Source organism: Empidonax traillii, unplaced genomic scaffold (genome assembly GCF_003031625.1).
Source record: "Empidonax traillii isolate 1590-97213 ecotype Southwest subspecies unplaced genomic scaffold, ASM303162v1 scaffold1061:size393372, whole genome shotgun sequence".
Taxonomy (NCBI): Eukaryota; Metazoa; Chordata; class Aves; order Passeriformes; family Tyrannidae; genus Empidonax; species Empidonax traillii.
Window position 1 is genome coordinate 251,855 of NW_020956254.1, and position 18,331 is coordinate 270,185.

The 18,331-nt window shown below is 44.2% G+C and overlaps 1 protein-coding gene across 2 annotated transcripts in view; it reads right to left on the reverse strand.

Moving 5' to 3' along the window:
* EPHA4 (EPH receptor A4) overlaps window positions 1-18,331 on the reverse strand; it is a 105,978-nt gene that overhangs the window by 48,404 nt on the left and 39,243 nt on the right. For both annotated transcript variants that reach the window (XR_003573596.1, XM_027904483.1), the window contains exons 4-5: window positions 15,920-16,075; window positions 259-597 (exon numbers count right to left, since the gene is read on the reverse strand). Coding sequence is in view for 1 of the 2 variants with exons in the window: in XM_027904483.1 (XP_027760284.1) it covers window positions 259-597; window positions 15,920-16,075 (495 nt within the window). In the remaining variant the exon portion in view is untranslated. The remainder of the gene's footprint in view (window positions 1-258; window positions 598-15,919; window positions 16,076-18,331) is intronic.

Sequence of the window (18,331 nt, forward strand, 5' to 3'; positions counted from 1 at the left end):
GTGCTGTTGTGGTTCTGCAGATGCCTCCCAGTGTCCTCCCCACGTGCTCCCAGACACAGCACCGAACCGTCCTCCCTCTTTCTAGCTCTGAAGAATTTAAACTATCCATATAAATAACCAGAAAATAAGGGTTTGACCCAGTTACACATCTTAGAGCTCCTCGCATTCATTTGCTAATGCTAAACGTAATGGAAATCATAGCTTTCCTACAGAACAGGCAGCAAGAGAGAGGAAGAGAATTACTGTTTATGTTCCTACCTGCTTGGTTAGTCGTCACAGTGACTGACACAGCTTGGTCCTGGCTGGGGTTTTGCTTGGACACTCCATTCACCGCCCAGACTTCAAAGGTGTAGTTGGTGTGTGCCAGGAGGTCGGTGATGGAGACTTTGGTGGTTTTGAGGCCGTTCTGCTGGGGGCTGAAGTGCACCCCACTGCCACAGGAGCGGCAGCGGCCGAGGTCGCCGGCACCGCACCTCTTGCACACCACGTTGTAGGAGATGTCTTCCCGGCCGCCTTTGTTCTGGGGGGGGCTCCACTCCAGGTTCACTGATGTCTCATTGACATTGGAAATCAGGTTCTGGGGAGCAGATGGAGGGCCTGAAAAAAAAAAAAACAAAGTCCACGTGTTTTTAGTAACTGGAGAAAGCTTACAGAGTAGCATCAGATTTAGGGTCCCAGACCTGTGCAACTCCCATTTAAGCCAAGGACAGCAGAGACCAAACAGAATTTTATTTCTCTATGTTCCTAATAAGATGAAAAATTAATTGGCAAGTCAAACTCTGATCTCTTCATCTGATGAATTAAGAGTATTTTCCAGCTCTAAATGAGCCTGAAGGCCCAATATTGCAATTAAACAAGAGGGTTTTTTTACTTTCACTATTTACACGTTATGAAAAATGTTAATTCACATATTTTACACTCATTTTTCCATGATCTCCTGAGCAAAGGATTGAATGCACAAAGTCCTGCTTGACTTGAGATTTTCAAGGTCCCAATACCTACGGGCAGACTGTCACTGAAAATTGTGATAGAAATATCTCATGATATTTTTTTCTGAAAAATCAAAGTGCAATATTTTCCGGACAAGTTGATGTCAAATCGCATTCAGTGAACACTGAATGTCCCATCAAGCAGGAACCTGGACATGACATTTTGGGATGCAGGATGGAGATCTGAATAGAAAGGCGGACACAGAACTCAGGCTTTGAAGGATGAGGAATAAAGGTTGAGATAGGGGAGTGCTGGAGAACGTGAAAAAACGGGAGAGGAAAATATGGTGAGCAGCTGAACGAAGAGCTGATAAAAGAAACCCGGTTAGGAACAACAGATCAGACAGAAAGCTTGGAAATAAGGTTGAATCTGAGACACAAGGTCAGCTTTTCCACCACAGGAGACTTTAAATAAACATGCTGCCAAAGAGTTCCCAGCTGTTTCCAGCACAGGGATTTGAGGACAGAGCCAAAGGCAGGCTGGGGAGGACCTCGCTGGGCAGGAGCAGGGCAGAGCCTGCTGGCAGCAGCTCCTCCTGCACCTTCAGCCCCCCTTTTGGGACTGCTGACCAGGTAGCAGAGCCCTGCCGTGCTCTGGACCAACACACAGGCAGAAATCCTATTTATATGCTTAAATCCCCACAGGCCCCAAACCAACAGGCAAATTGAAAATGCAGAAGAGCTAATCCTATGACTCGTAATCTAATTTCAATACAGTTGAGACACACTTTATGTACCTTTAAATTTAACACAGATGATTCAGAGCGAACCCATGAAAGAGATGGGTATTTTATACATCCCAAAAAGTTTCCCTGGCCACTGAAAGGCAGCCTGCTCTGGGGCAGAGCACAAAGGCACTTTGACTACGCACACGATATTTTGAAACAGGTAAGCGGTGTATCAAAATGAAACAGAACGAGAACAAAGCTTGCAAAATATAATGATCCAAAGAGGAATACAATAAAAAAAGCTGTCCTTGGTAACTAATCCCAGTCAGAGCTTTACATACAAATATTATTGGCAGAAAAATACTGGAAACAATTTTGTAGAAAGTCACAAATTCCATTTTTATTCAGGACACAAGAGAGCTCACGAAAGCTTCCTAAATTTTATCAAAATACATCTGATGGTTGGAATTAAAAAAAAAAAAATTAACCAGATCTCCTGGCAGAAAAGGGAAAAAGAACATTCTGGCAAATTCCAGGCCAGTTTTTGCATTCTTGTTATTTGTTAAATGTTATGAAACAAGGGGGGGGGGGGTGAAGAAATCACTCAGCACCAGTAGTTTCATTAAGTGTATAAATACATCAGTCATAATCTCTAATATGCCAAAGGTACAAAAGCAGCCATGAGAGCAAGATGGGAACCGAATACATTCCAGTGAAATTCTGCTGAAATTACAAAGTGACTTATCAAATCTAGCAGCAAAGAGGTTAAGTTGTTAAGAGGTGACTGTGGGTAAGATTAATTCTGGTTCCCTCAATTCATCAGGTGCATCTCAAAGGAAGCCCAAGACCTGAGTATGACGTGTAGGACAAGATTTGGAGGGCTGCATCACCTCTCTGGGTCTGTGCTTGAAGCTGCCAGAATGTTGCACACATTCAACAGGAGACAGGACTTTTACTCTGGGACAGGTAGGTAGGTTAAGAAAAGAATCTTAAATTACAGAGAGGTCAAATGTATCTAGTTATCTTCAGTACCTAAATGAAAGGTCTCTGTTGCAGGGGTAGCTGAGAAAGGATTGTTTCTCTGTGCTCATTTCAGAAATATAAAATTAATGTAATAATTTTGAAAAGAGGGAAATCCTCCCTTCCTGCCAAACCTTTGAAACAGTCTCTGAGTTAATCAGGGTTGACAGGTAGAATTACTGCAAGAAGAGAGAGCCAGGGCCAGCCCCTGCCACGGGGAGCCCTCCTTCTTGCTGCACCACCGGGCTGCCATTCATGACTTTTATTTATACACTGGCAGCACTTAGGACTCCTAAGGGCAAAACCCTTTTACTGAAAGATCAGTTACTGAACACAGTAAGAGATGTTTCCTGATCCAAAAATGCTTAGGAACTAGATGAAAAAGAAAAGGGAAAGAAACTGGTTTTAATCGCTGTTCACCACGTGGAAATGGAGGCAGAGAGAGCTGTGGTGAGACAAGGGCACACAAGATGTGCCTTGCACATCTGGGCATTGGTCACAATGTCCCAAGTGTCAGTCCAGTGCTTCTGTCCCACAACCAGCTCTCCTTGCAAAAGCTGGCTTTGCCAGTTCTCCTGGGCAGGAGAAAGTGGTCTCTGCTCTGCCTGCAAATACATGAGCCTTCTTTTCAAAAATACACTCAAGAGTGCAATGAGGTGGAAGACACTTCTGAAATTGTGAACTCAAGCAGCAGCACAGGAACTGCTGAACAGGAACTGATCCAAACTCCATCTACTCCAGACCTCCCTAAACTGCCTCACATCTGGGCTCTCTCTTCAAGGGGGGCAGGTGCACAAGGTGACAACGTCTGTCCTTCCACACTGTCAAGGAAACAGGAGAACCAAAAAAAGCCTGAGGAGTGAACCAGCAGCCTCAGCAGCCTGCAAGCCCAAGGCCGTGTCATGCAGCCCTGGTCTGCCCCGGCCAGAGCAGCTGCCAGAGCCAGTGGCAGCTGAGGCTGTATCTTTCCTCCCAGAGCCTGGCCAGGACCTGGCAGCCAGAAGCCCTGAACAGAAACTGCTCCTGTGAGAAACAGCAAGAGCTTTATAGCAAGAAAAAGCAAAAGGAGTTTTCTTTCAGAGAATTCACTTGCTGCAATCACACACGTGAGAGCATCGACTCGCAGCACAGCCAGGTGCCACAGATAAGGTGGTGCCAGTGCAAACACCTCCCTCCCCAAGCAGCACCCAGCTCTGCCAGGGTCGAGAATATCCCCATCTCAGCAGGGTATACCTGCAGCAAAAGACCTCCACACAAGGAGGGTTCATACTGCCACAGCTGTGCTCTGAATGATGTGCCTCTTAGCTCTGATACAGCAGCCAGTCTGGGGTTAAACTCAAGAGTTGCTCTGATGTCCATTAAGATATTTTCCAAGGCTCTAGGTCCAGTTTCACATGGGAAAATGTGCCAGAATGAATCAAGCTCCTCAGAAGCAAAAAGTCAGTAATTAGTATGTGGGACAGGGCACTGCAGTGTCTAAACAGAGATGCGACGAAGCGGAAAACCAGGGAAGCAGATGCTTGCAGGTCACAGAGATGAGTGCACCACCTCCAGCATGAAAAGGAAGATGCGGGGGAGTCTCCAAATGGTGGGCTGACATTACAGTGAGGGAAAAAGCAATTTCTTTTCTTTCTGGAGCATAGTCATCAATGGAGCTGTTGGCACTGGGAGTGGGGAATGGCTTCAGATTGATGGGTCTGGTTTCAGATGTTGAAACACAGGGCGTATCTGCGCCTTCAATGGTGATCAGGATTTGCTTTGTTTCTGACTAACAGAGCCGCTGCTGCTAGATGAGATGAAAACCCTTTCAGAGCCAATGCAGGCTGCAAGTGCCAGCACAGTTCCACAGGATGAACCCACAGGAACAGCATCCTGCCAGCCCGACCACCACCCTCACACAAACCCTGTGTCCTCTGGCAGAAAAATATAGCTATAGGGCAGGTGAAAGACGAGACAGGGACCCGTGCCTCTGAATCCCCACCACCGTCTGTGACTGTCACAAGTCCCAGGTTTTACAGCACTTTTTTTTAAAACTCCTGCTGATGGAAGCATGCTGTTGCATGGGCCATTCAAGACGCTGGAAGGAGCTAATACTGCCACACCGCCCAAGATAGCTTAAAAATGTGGCAGTTCCTACAGGAAAAAAAAAAAAATCCAGACATTTTAATTTTGAAAACCAACTACCTTTAAAGCTCATTTTATGACTTTAAGAAGACAGGTGCTGTCATTTTTCCTGCCCAGGTCGACAGAATCTGAGGGAGGGATCTGCAGAGCCGCTCACTATTCTCACACTGGAGAGGACACGTGCAAAGAGGACACGTTTTGATCACAGAGCCTGAAAGCTGGATCCTTCTCCCAGCCCATTTACCAGCACCATGAACGGACATGGGGGTCTCTCCCCTCTGTGGGAACACAGGGAGCGGAAGTTTTTAATTTTATTCCTTCCTGAGGCTCCATAAATCTTGCTTCACAATAAACCCATCAAAATCAACTGAGCCATGAAACAAATGGAAAGGTCCTGGGTGGAGCAATTCATTGTGTGTGTCAGGGCTGAGGGAAACACTGAAGAGTCTGTTTAGCAACAAATAATCTTCGTCAAGCTAATCTTGCTATGTTCCTCACCCCTCCTATTAGATTTACCTAAATGTATTGGGCAATGCTGATTGTTTAGTTTTCTCTTGGTGCAATAAGCTATAGCCATCATATCCATCTGTCTTTCACCCACAGGTAGATCTGTCTGTCTTAAGGACAATGTTCCATCTTATGTCAAACCAACATTCAGGGAAATGAGAGCTTTGAAGGAGTTAATAGCACGAGCATTACTTGTACTAAAAGGATTGATGTATTTTAGCACTCTTTCTACAACCTCAGGCAGCATTTTAGCTTTTCATCCATCAGCATTTCTTTCCCTCCCTCCTTACAAAACACTCAAGTCCCTCTCCAGTCAGAAGCCTCCCACATGCCCTCGTATGACCAATAAGGGCCCTGGTGAAAGCCACGACAAGGGCACTTATCAACACCTGACTGTCTCCCTCCTTCCTTCCAGACCACAGGAGATCTCCCTGTGCTCCATTACCTGTGTGCCAGCTCTCTGTGGATTACAGGTCTCTTTGGGCACAGTTACGGATGCTCCATGATGCAAACCAGGGATCAAACCTGGTCCAAGCGTTGGAGTGACTCACACAGAGCTTCTGCAGTGAAGACCCAGTAATGAACTTGCTCTCCAGGACTGAACTAGCACCTGTGGGGTGCAGCTGGCAAGGGGCCACAGCTGCAAAGTGAACCAGAAGGCTGCAGTCTAACACTGGGCATAATGACACCTCAGTAAACTAGTTGCAAGGAGAACAGTATTTTCCATTTAAATCAGATGCCCTAAACATTGAGGGACCATCAGAGCTTGTTGGGTCAAACATTAGCAGGTTGTTTTGCCTGTTGTTTGGACCATCCTGCTGAGAACATTATCCCAAAGCCCCTTTCTTTCTGTCCCCAAAGGACCAGTACAAGTATAGGAGGTTCAGCATAAGAAATCTGGCAAAACCATTCTGGCAAGGAGAAAGAAAGTCTACCCTAAATGCAGTGAATGATTTCAAAGGCAAATAGCACAAAGACCATTAGCTGCAATGGGGTGAATATTCCTGCTGCCCTCAGGGATGGGTGTGCCCAGCCCTTCAGGCCTGCAAGAGCACAGACCCCAGGACCTCGGCATGCCCAAGGAGGGGGTCTAAGCAGGGTGTGCCAGGACTGCAAGTTCAGCACTGCCTCAAAGCCAGGAGTCAAAAGAGGAGAGCACCTCCCCTGACAAACACCATATACCACAAACACAGGTCAGAGGAGGGGCTGGAGCTGGGCTCCTGGAGCTGGAGGGACTCCAGCAGGACAGGCAGGCAGGATTGGTTGGGCGTGCAGGGAGACTCCAACCAAACCAGCCAACCCTTTCACCCTACAGCTGTAAACCTGGCCCGTCTACGCAACCAAAAAATACCTCAGGAAACTAACCCTGGGATCTGAAGGTAGACTTGTAAGTGCACTGTACTGGGGAACTGTATTTAAATGGTTATGACAAAGGTTTTAATATCCCTGGTTTTACATCTTCCTTTTTTATTACTGATCTGCCCAACGAGGTGCTTCTCTAAAAGTCTCCGTGGGTGTATGTGGTAAATTCAATTACAGTTTTCTACAAGCAGACCAGACAGACTTGTTTGACATAAAGAATACTGTCTTCACTAAACCAGTTAATTTAGTTCAGCAACAGTGTCTGGTTAGGAGGTGTGGATTAAAGTGCAGAGAAAGGAGATGAGAAAGAAATGATTCCCAGCAAAACAGCTCCCAAGTGACTTTGTTGTCTCATAAAATGACAAAAAAATCAGAAGGATCTTGCAGCTTGGTTCTCTGCTGCCCCAGGCTGACAGTATTCCAGAATCCCACTTCTAGACAACTAGCAGCTCCAAATTTTGGACAAAGAGCTTTTGTTCACCCAAGCTATATGCAAGTAAAAAGAATTCTTTTTCCTTTCCTCAGAGGCCCCATGGCCAATGGACTGAAGATAAAGTTGTGGGCTCTAGTTTGGCCAATTTTATCAGACATGAGTAGCCATTATATAGTAATTTCTTAGGTTGAAAAAAAAAAAATCACAAAACAAACCAAAAAGGTTTTCGTTTTTGAACCACCTCAGTACAAGGCTCTGACACTTAATTCCTTTAAAGTAAATTTAGCTCTTACAGGAAACCCACTCTGATGGCGCCCAAAATAAAGTTCTCTCTGGCCACAGACAGCCATCTGTCTGCACTGTTCTGTCACAGTCTGTCCCCTGGCAGAGGGCTCTTCCAGGAGCTCCTCTTCTTGTGCCAGCTTAATCCTCTGCCACTAACAGTGGTAGTAGATTATTTTGGCAGCAACATTACCCATTAAGGACTGAACTGGTATTATCAGTATTTGGACTGTAACCACATCTGTTTACTACTAGCCTATGGTATAGTTAAGATTTATTACCTTGAAAGATCCGACTGGGGGAGGAGATCTATTAAAAACGCAAACTGAAACTCACACTCTCCATGGGAGCACTAATGGGGATATTTCAAATATATATCCCCAAGATGGCATGCCTTTGTTAGGAGCATCAAGTCAGTCAGTCACCAGATCAGTGCATTTAAAATGTATCCTCCTTTGAAAGAAAGATGCTTTCAAAAGATATGCATGTGACTAAGTAACAAGCAGGATGAAGCTTTTGAGCCCTGGAAGGAGAAATTATTAAAAAAACAATTTACTCCGTCTGTGTGTGCACACGTGTAAAAGCACATTTCTCTATCAGGTAATGGATGTCTCTGCAGCCAGGGCAATGGATAATTATTTTCAAGTGGGTTGTCACACTGCATTCGGCCTGCATTCACCTGACAGTGTGAAATCAGAAGGAAGCTTCATTGGCAATTCCCACCAGACACCAGAAAACCTCAAGCATGTAGAAAAGACTTTAATCTTCTTTAACCATTCCCGCACTCTCCTGTATGAAAATATCACATCAGGTTTTTTGAGGCAGAAAAAGCAGACCTTAGCTCAATAAGGATTCACAGTTATTCTAACAAACAGTAAAAATAATATGATAACCTGCTGCAGTTCTAACTTCTCCCCAAAACCCGAGAAAACCCTACAAACATACTGTTAAATGCAGTGTGCCAGCTACGGGTGTTTGTTAATCAAAGTCAATAAGGCAGACCAGCAGGCTTCAATGGGCTTTGGATCGGGACTGACAAAAGGATCCTCTTTATGAGCCTGCTCTAGAGATGCTGACCCTCTTCATCTCCAGTGATTTCAAAGGGAACTCGGGGTATTCAGAAATCTTGAGCTAATTTGCTACACAATAAACAAGATTCATACAACGGGGAAGGTTGCTATGACTCACTGTCATTTAAAAGGAGCCTGGTATGAACTGGGCTGTTTTGAATCGGCAGCTTGGCCTTGGCTATACTACAGAGGAGCAGCTAAGTCTTTGATAAGTTAAAGGAGCAGCAGGCACCTGGGAACAAGCATCTGACTGTCTAATAGCAAGAAAACCTAACTAGAAATGCAATATCAGGAGCGGTAAAAACTTTAGCACAACTGCTATACAAGATCTGAGAGCCAGTTTTTGTGTACAAAACAGCAAGAATAAAGAGAACAAATAAAGAGGTGTAAAAAAAAAAAAAAAAAAGAACAGATCCATACAATGAACTTTGGAGCATATCTGCAGAAAGCAATGAAATGCCACTGGAAGTACATCAAGTGCCTTTGAAGGGCTGGCTCGGGCACAGAGAGGCAGGACTAGAGCCCTGCTAAGGCTGTTCATTGTGTTGCCAGCCTCACCACCGGGGCCATACTGCTCTCTCTCTCAACAAGGCCTCACCACACCGTTATTGCACGGAGGGTCTTTAACAACTCCAATCAACGCTCTTTAACTTGATCACGATCCTAGAATTCATCTCCCTGGAGGCAGGGCTGAGCATGAAATAGAGAGTTTACTATTTTCAGAGAGGATGCAAAGAAAGTAATTATTAAATAATCAATGTCTTCAAACTCCTTAAGTTCCCTCACTAAAATATCTGGCAAAGCAGTGCCAGGCACAGCCTTCAAGAGAAAGCACTTTGGCATCCTCTTTCCATCTCATAAAGCTTCATTAAACCTGGGCAACTGTGGAGCTGTCGATGTTTCAGCATGTGAGCTGTGATGCCCTTCAGATAAGCCTCTGTTGTTGATCTCTAACCATCTGAAAGACAAGTTATAACGCAGAGTAAACACCTGGGCTATGTAAGTTTATAAGCCCACACTTTCCCGTGACAGTTGTGTATGTTGCTGCCACTAATTGCTTCTTTCACCAGTTGTGGACAGGTCCCCTGTTGTTGTGGGCTAATTTACACAAGCACTGGCAGTTCGGACAACCCTCGCTTTTTGTCTGCCTGGCTATTCCTGGCCATTTATCATTACAGACTGTGTGTTTTCACAACTGGTGAGACCAAAGTCAACAGCCCGCAAGATGCAGCAGCCACTTGAAATATCAGTCATCAGCTCCATTTCCACCCCCCTCTCCTCTCTGTGCATGGTTAGCATTACAACTGGGGTATAATAAGGCAAATGATTTGGTAAACAATTCTTCATTTATTTACTTGGGCAAGATTTCTTTGACTTCAGCGGGAGCTCTGCCAAGCCAGGGATGCTGGACCAGTGCCAGTGATAAAATGCCCATTTTACTGGCATGTACAACTTCCTATTTACTTGCCAGAAGAACCCTGGTTACCAGCTTCACAATGGGCTTTGTTCCTTTCACCTGGAGAATCAACCAATTAATATCTCCTCCCTAGGCTAAGGGAGTTGGGCAAAGAGGTCCAGTTACCACTGGCAGAGGTGGGAAAACTGATGCTTGCAGGCACCACCCCTGCGGGCTCCGGGCTTCATTTCCAAAATCTGCCATACAAGAACATTTGGCATTGCCACATATGCTAAGACATGTTATCGCATCTACTCTAATATGCTGTGCTGCAGACAGTATCACCTGTGTTCACTCACTCTTTCGAGATAAAAAGAATTCCATTGTAGATACCAGAAGGTTATCTGACAGTCTGACAGGAAAGAAATCCAACCAGAAAAATAAGTTGTTCTGTAATTGGCCCAACTACTGAGTTTCTTATTCTGTTTTGCCCTCTAATTTACTTCAACGACTCTACAGAACTGGGTCCTGACTAACCAAATCAAAGCCCCCACTTAATTGAGTAAATGTCTCTGTTAATTTAAGGCTCTGGCCAGAAAATCAGAAGACAGCTAATAAACAGTTGCTGTATTTAAAGGAGTGATGATTTTAAGTCTACTGATTATAAACACACATTGTCAAATTACTCCCGTCTCTTCTCTTCAAGCCATAACCACTCCCCTTCTTATTCAATTCCTTCAGCTCGTCACCACAGACGAGGGGAGACAGCCTTCTCCTTTGAGATTCCCATCACTCACAATCCCTTTCTCTCGGTCTGGCAGCGATGCAGCGATGGATGGTCTATTTTCCCAGACTACGTGGAGAAGAAAAATTATTCTCTCCCTACTGCCTACCCATTGTTCCCTCTGCCCTTGCAAGAGCTGTACTACAGCTTAAAAGCCATTCTGATGTACTATTTACGTAATGAACAATCTCATACGATGTTTTAAGAACAAAATAATTTACTTAAGGCAAATATATAAAGATGTGGAAGAATTATGCTATAAATTTCAGTTCTGAATGTTAGAGTCTGTATTGGCATATACTTTATATTACGGAGAGGGGGCTCCAACAGCAGAGGTCGGACTGCAGTAGTGCCAGCACAAGTGTGCAAACCCAGGGAAGGAAGCCTGGCAAAGCCAGTGCAAAGCCCTCAACAACACACTAGCCAGCACAACCACGCAGTGTACCTTACTTTCTTTTCTTCTAACAGCTAGAGCAGTGGGAATCCGCATCTGATTGGAAAACTTAGAAAAGGCACAAGTTAAGTTGAAGGAAAAAGAGCACATTTGTTTATTTAGCAGTCTAAGCAATCATTATAAACATATGCTCAAATAATCAGCTCCTGTGTAATTACTCCTTTGCAAATGCACTTATTAGGTAGGTAAATTCACTCTTTTTTGAAAATGCAGGTCAAATATTTATCTCTGAGATGCATTAAATGCAACACAAGATTGCACTAAGGGTTTATATTAAGACTGCAATATTTACAAAATTGAAGTGTTTAGACCTTTCAGACCTTTTTTAGAGCCTTGACCTTGGGAACAAATAAGGACAGTGTTATTTTAATGTGCATTCAAATTTTAACAACACAGTCACACAGCTCTAGTGGAATCCACATTGAGTTTCCACTGTAGATTGCTCATCATTTCATTATGGTTCATTATGCTGATAACTGTCAGAAAGCATTAGAAGCAGGAGCCTTGAGTAATAGCACTGAAATGGTAATTTAAAAACAATATACTTTCTGGAGGAAATACAGCAGTGCACTAAATTCAATTAGAAGAGGGGAATGTAAAGACAAGTAAGTGATGTTTGCTGTTAGAAGTCAGGCTATTCGGTTTCTTGATAACCTACACTGGAGAAGGTCCTTTTAAAAGCAGGCACTTTTCTCTTGCATCTCACTAAATCTTCTCTTATTATCTCTAAGCTTCTCTGGTATAAACTATCTTAAATGCAACCATTTTTTAAATATTTCAGGGCATGACAAAATATCAATCCATCAGTCACTGTTTGGGTGGCATAACGGACTAAATTATTCAGGGTCATTTACTGAGACAGATTTCAAGCTGGACAGTCTATGCTGATAATCTCTCTTTTGTAAAGAGCTTCCAATTAAAAATCATTAATAATTTGAATCGAACAGACAATATAAACAATACAAAACTGTCCCTTCCTCACTCATAATGTGAGCATTGTTTGTTAAGAAAGAGTTAGAGAACCCGACTCATTAACGGTGGGGACGCAGGAACAACGCCCATTAATTTGGGTGGGAACTGCACCTGCCTGTGCCAGGCTGCAATTCCCAGAGTATCTCCTTACAGGGAAGGAAATTCAGGGACAAGGACCATGATTGAGACTGATTTGTTTTCCAGCCTCATGGACTGTGTGTGGGTAAGGTAATTTATTCCCCATTATATTGCTAACCTTATGAAAGACCCTTCCTCTCCACAAGGACTGAAATATAACGGAGCTCTGAAGAGTTGCCTTGACGTTACTTTTGCAATGCTTCCAAAAGGGAAAGCTGTCCATGTTTTCCATGGTTTGTGCTCAAGTGTACTACGGGTCAATCACACCATCTCCATGACCAGGCACACAGCTGACAAGCCCACTGTGCTTCAGAGCTCAAAGTCTGAATTCCCGAGTTTGGCCAAAGCAGCAGATTCAGCGTGGCTCTGGCCCTCAGTGGTGACAGACACATTGATGATTATCCCCATGAGGCAAGTTTGAGGGAAAAGATGCACCAGTAAACATGGATGCCAAGGTGTCTGTGCCTGGCCTTCGACACAGCCCACTCCACTGTCTTACACTCTGCCACATTCTGCTCTCTCCAGCAAAACCTTTAAGCCAGACATAATTATTCACTCTAACAGAGCTGAAATAGAGGAGAATACTAAAACCAGAGTTTGAGTTACTTGTTTAAGAGCCTGATGCTTGGCTTATCTGAGGTTAGATGCAGTTTTTACAGCTCAACATGAGACGGCAATATCAGAGAATAACATTATGGAATGATGAAATTCTGGAGCACCCTTCCTGACCAGCACATCAAGAAAGAGCTGCTGCATTTCTTACTTACCACAGGAATTGCAAGAAAGGAAAAGGAAAGGGAATTCTCCAATTCCCTTTCATCCACTAGCACAATCAGGCTAATGGAAAGTCCTAACAGTCCTCCTCCTGCAACCTCAAAGGCGAGATAAGTGACAGGGCCAGCCGGTTTACTACTAAAGGAAATCAATAGCCAAGGGTCAAAGCTTTACAAAAACACATCTTAAGAAGGCTGAAGTTCTTCATCTTAAGAAGTGTTTAGAAATAATAAAGAAAGGATCAATCCACAGTCCATTCCAGGTGTTCTTTCCAAATTACCCAATGTTACTTTTATTCACCTGGTCTAATAGTTCTCCAACTGAACAGAAACCTGATTTTACAAGCCAGTGGAGCAGAGTCTATCTTTTTGCTAGAAGAATGGATCTCAGATACTGTGTTTTATTTCTTCATTAGTGTGCCGTCACACTGAGCGATTACTAAATGCAGGCCTGAATGAGAATACCAGAGTTAAAGAGAGCATAATGAACAAAGAAGGTGCCTGATTATTATGGCTGTCAGCACAAGGGAATTGGGTTTGTCACCTGGTTTAACCAACTGGTAAGAACTGATTAGAGTCTGAATCCGCCTGAAAGAGCCTTTGATGTTTATGCTCCCTTCTGTCTCCACATCTTGTCAGTAAAGTCAGACAAACGGAGATCCTCTTCCGAAGGATGTCCCTTCAGCAGAGGTCCTCTGAATGCTCTCTGGCACTTGCCTCAGGTGCACGGCCAGAAGGCTGCTCAGTGTGGGGGGTATGGAATAGGAACAGCCCCCCAGAGCCCCCTGCCCTATACTCCATGGGCAGCCACGCAGGCAGGGCTGCATTTTGTGCCTGAGCAGGTCCCACCATCACAGCAGCATTCAGAGATGGCTAAGGCTGACCTCAAAGAGGGGTTATGGGCAGGCAGAGAGGGAGTGAGGGGGCACAGCTGCCCCACAGGCCAGCTCAGAAATAACCCATGTAATTCTTTACCCTGGATCATAGAAAGAGAAGCCCTTAAGCTACAAGGAAATTCAAAGCTCTCAAATGGGACCTCCTGTTTTCCAAGAGCAGGTATCCATGGCATTGTGGTGTTGGCTTGCCTCTGCATGCCGAGCCCTCCTAGACTGCTGCAGAGATGAAGGCTGAGGCCAGCACCATGCCCTTGCCTTTTCTTCTTTCTTCTGTCTTCAGGATAAAAGACCAAGATCAGCAACTTCAACTTTGACTGACCTCCGAAGACAGGAATGGGGAAGGGTGCCTCAAGTAGGCCCGAGACTTGACAAAAAAGGGCTAAGCTTGCAGGGGTACATTTTGCAATACGAGCAAACATACATATCATTTGCTCACTATTTCCCCATCTGGAAATGTTTCACTCTCTCCTCATACTTCACTAACTGCACATGCCTACTTAATTTCAACCAGTTGATTACTAATTTGATTTCAATTTGGTCAGGATATCACTCACTAGGACCAGGGCTTTGAAAAGCTTCTGCTGGCATAATATTATTTAGGGTGTACATTCTAAACAATAGCTTTGTTGTTGCAGAAAGACATTTTTCCTATCAAAATGGTCAAGTTTTATATGTCCTAGTGTAAATTATATTATATAAAGCACGTTCCTGCCCACTTAGGCAAGTTTCAAAACAGAGTTAGATCTCCATTCCCAGTCAACGCTTGGCAAGGGATATATGGACCTCTCTGCTTCCTACTAAGCAAAAGCAGCTGCTCTTGGCTGTGCCCTGGCCTGCTCAACCACCACCCAGCAAAACTCACTGCTGAAAAGAAGGAGATCACTGGAGAACAGCTGGAATCAAGGGGGTGTGGGGAAGGGATAAGTGCTGGCTTAGTTATGGACATACTCTGTTTCTGCCTTGTAAGGGAGAAATTAAGATTTAAATAAATGTGAGTCATCTCTCCAGAATTAATTCGCAATATATTAAAATGTTACAAAAGAAATATCATGGCCTTCCCTCACTCAGAGACACACACACACTCTACATAAATACACAGCTGAACTCCAAAAATCTGGAAGCATTTCCAATAACTTTCAGGGAAAACCACACAGGGGTATCCCCCTGGTAAAATAAAGCCCTTTCACTTATGGTTTGAAACTGTTCTGCTCCTAAAGAAGTGAAAACCAAAGATGACACAATTTAACACCAGGACATGCCTGGAATCCCAGGTCTTCAGCTGTCTGAGCCATTAACCAAAATATAGGACAAGGAGTTGCTCCAGCAACTCTGTAAGTGTGCTCAGTGCATCTCTCCTTCTCCCCAATGAAGGCATTTTGGTAGAACTAAATCAAATTCCATTTGCTGTACATGACGTGTTTATCTATGTAGGATAAAATAAACCATGCCTTGGATGGTTGTTTCATTCAAGTTTAAGGTTTACTATTACGATCCCTTTCAGATGAACACTCATGATGCTAAGGGTCACCATCTATATTTCAAGCAAATCATATATATATAATTATATTATAAATATTACCTATTTACCCCAGGTCATACAACTACAAGAAAACCTTTCACTATTTCTGCAAATATCAGTATTTTAAAGAGAGGAAAGGTGATGTGATCTACTGGCCAGGTGCTCAGACTGGAGCTTAGATCTGTATTTTATTTCTACCTCTGTTACTGAGGTCTGCAAGTCACTCTTTTTCAGCTGTGTCTCCTCCCAGTCTCCTGATGTATTTAGCCTGTAAACTCTCAAGGGTCAGCACAACCATGTCACCATCAGGAATTCAGGGCTGGGAACTAACACTTTCTCTCCCAGAAGTGTGAGCCAAAATCCAAGCTGCATCCGCAAAGGTCTGTCAGATCTACTGAATGCTGCTCACAGAAGCAGAACACTTTTTAGAGACACAGATCTCCAGGCAACGTTTCCTACACACACAGTGAAAGGAAGACTGGAGAAGAAACGGATGATAAAAGGGAAAGAGACCGTTCAAAGACCAACTTACGAGTGCAGGGCATGGAGGCAGCATCATTTTCAGCTCGGAAGAAGCCCCGATCGCAGGTGCAGGAGGTAGAGCCTTCCCAGATGGAGTAGCTGTGAGGCGGGCATTTGGCACAAGCAACATCTGTTGAGAGAGCCTTGTAGTATCCGATTTTGCAAGCTAGATGGAGGAACAGGAAGGGAGAGTGTTATTGGCCCAGGCTGTGATCATAAATTGCTAGCTTACTCATTCAAAATCAAGGCAGCAGACATTTCAAAGAGATCTAATGATGTCCTCTTAGCCCCAGGTGAAGAATTAACAATCACCACACTCTTAATGAGTAATCCTATGTCAGGGGATACTGATTTCTCATTCCAGTAAGAGCCATTTTAAAAGCTGGCTTGGAGATGGCAAAAAAAATGATACTCTATTGACATTGCCAGAATATCAGCTGCCTCTTTGTGCTTACTGTGGAGTTGCATGTGGCTTAACCCATGTCCACCTGCACCCACACACACACAGGGAGAGCATGACAAAAGGGTGCTATTGGTTTGTTCTATGACCACTTAAGGAATGGCAGCTGACAGTCAGACGCTGCCAATTTTTAAGAGGGAGTGGGACAGGAACTCCCTGCAATTGGCAGCGGGGGCCTCAGCCCAACATGCCTGGAAATGGCACATCTCCCTCCCAGCAAGGCAGAATTCATTTGGCTCTTTCTCCCCCCAGGGAGGAGATCAGCAGTGCTCTCCTCTCCTCAAAGCCAAGGCATAACTGCACCACTGCCACCAGGTCCCATGGGCAGTTGGCAAGTTTTCGGTGACATCATCTTCACAAATGCAAAGCTTACACAAATGGCTACTTTTACCTCACTTGGAAAAAACTCATTAGCATCATTAATAACACATTTTCATAGTGGCTAACAGGTATGTCATCCTAGAGATTTCTCTCTTGGCTAGAGATAAAAGCCCACCATCACCACTCACTTTTAGCACTACGCAGAGGAGAGAAAATTCCCAGGCATGAAAACCAGTAAAAAGGAAAGGTTGTTCCCAGTATTTACTGTGTGACTCACTCTCACATCTTGTCATTTATCACCTATGCTACCTTTAGGGTTCCCCTGCTATGCACAGACTCCTGTTGGGAGGGCCCAGGCCCCCACTCAGCCAGGGCTCGCTCTTTCTGTTTCAGCCTTTCCTTAGTCCTCCTTGTTCTTCCCCTCCTTCTCTTACGAGGCCCTCCAATGGGAAATGGAGAGGGATATTGGTAAAGTTTTTATTTTAAACATTTATAAAAGAGCAAGTTACTTCATTCTTATTAACCAGAGCCATTTATTTCCCCAACAAGTCCTAACTTTACGATGTGCCGCGCCACCTCTAAGAGCGCTTGGAGATCAGCCCCGTGTCGCCCGCTGGGGCTGCCACTGGAGCAGAGGACCTTGTAAAAAAACACACTGCTCAAGTGACCAAGATTTATGCTTCCAGAGCTTACATGCATTGTGTTATTAGATAAGGTTCAACCTGCAAGGTGCTTTTTGGCCATGCTTCAAACAGCCTTGGGGTTTCAATTAAAATGAGCAACCGCAGCTCTGGCAGGAAGAATCACGGGGGTCAAACCCGGCCTCTCCACATCAGAGACAATTAGGGCTTGAATGCAAACCCACCACGGACAGCCCATCAACCAGGCACTTGCAGTATGCAAAGACAACTCCTGTAAAACAGCTTACTGTGCTTGTGAGGGGAACTGGCCAGCAAAAAACAAAACAAAACAAAACAAAACACACACGCACACAAAAAAAAAGTAACATGGTTTTGATGTAATTTGCAATATCTGGTGAGCGAGTTGTACTATCACTACATGTTCTCTTATGCCTGGCTTAACAAGAGCAGCAGTCAAGCAGCAGATGCTGATCTGAGATACTATTCCTGGTTTTCACTGTCACGGCTCAGAAGAGAAATATGCCTAAGCCTGTGTATGACCGGAACAGATATCCACAGGCAGAATCTTACTGCCTATATATAAAGACAAGGCTTTGAAAAACAGAATACGAGAGGAAACCTTGCTGATTGCTCTTATCCACAAAATTCTTTCCATTATTCAAGATTTCAAAAATTAAACCTGTTAACTCTACTGTTACTATTAATATGAACATCGTAGTCCACAGAAATCATTAAACAAAGAGCCATCTTTAGCATATTCCTGTTATTAAACTACTTAATAATCAACAACCTAGTACAAGGCTGAAGATCCTCCTAGGGCTATAACATGCTTCTGGAAAGAAAAATGTCACAAGTAAAAATTTTTGCAACCATTCCTCCTCCTCCTCCCCCCTGTCTTTTCAGACTCCGTGGTTTAAAAGGGAATAGATGGATTCAGTGAGTACTGCAAGGTCAACACTCTATAACTCGAGGATTTTTTTTCCCCTCGTTTCATGCACTG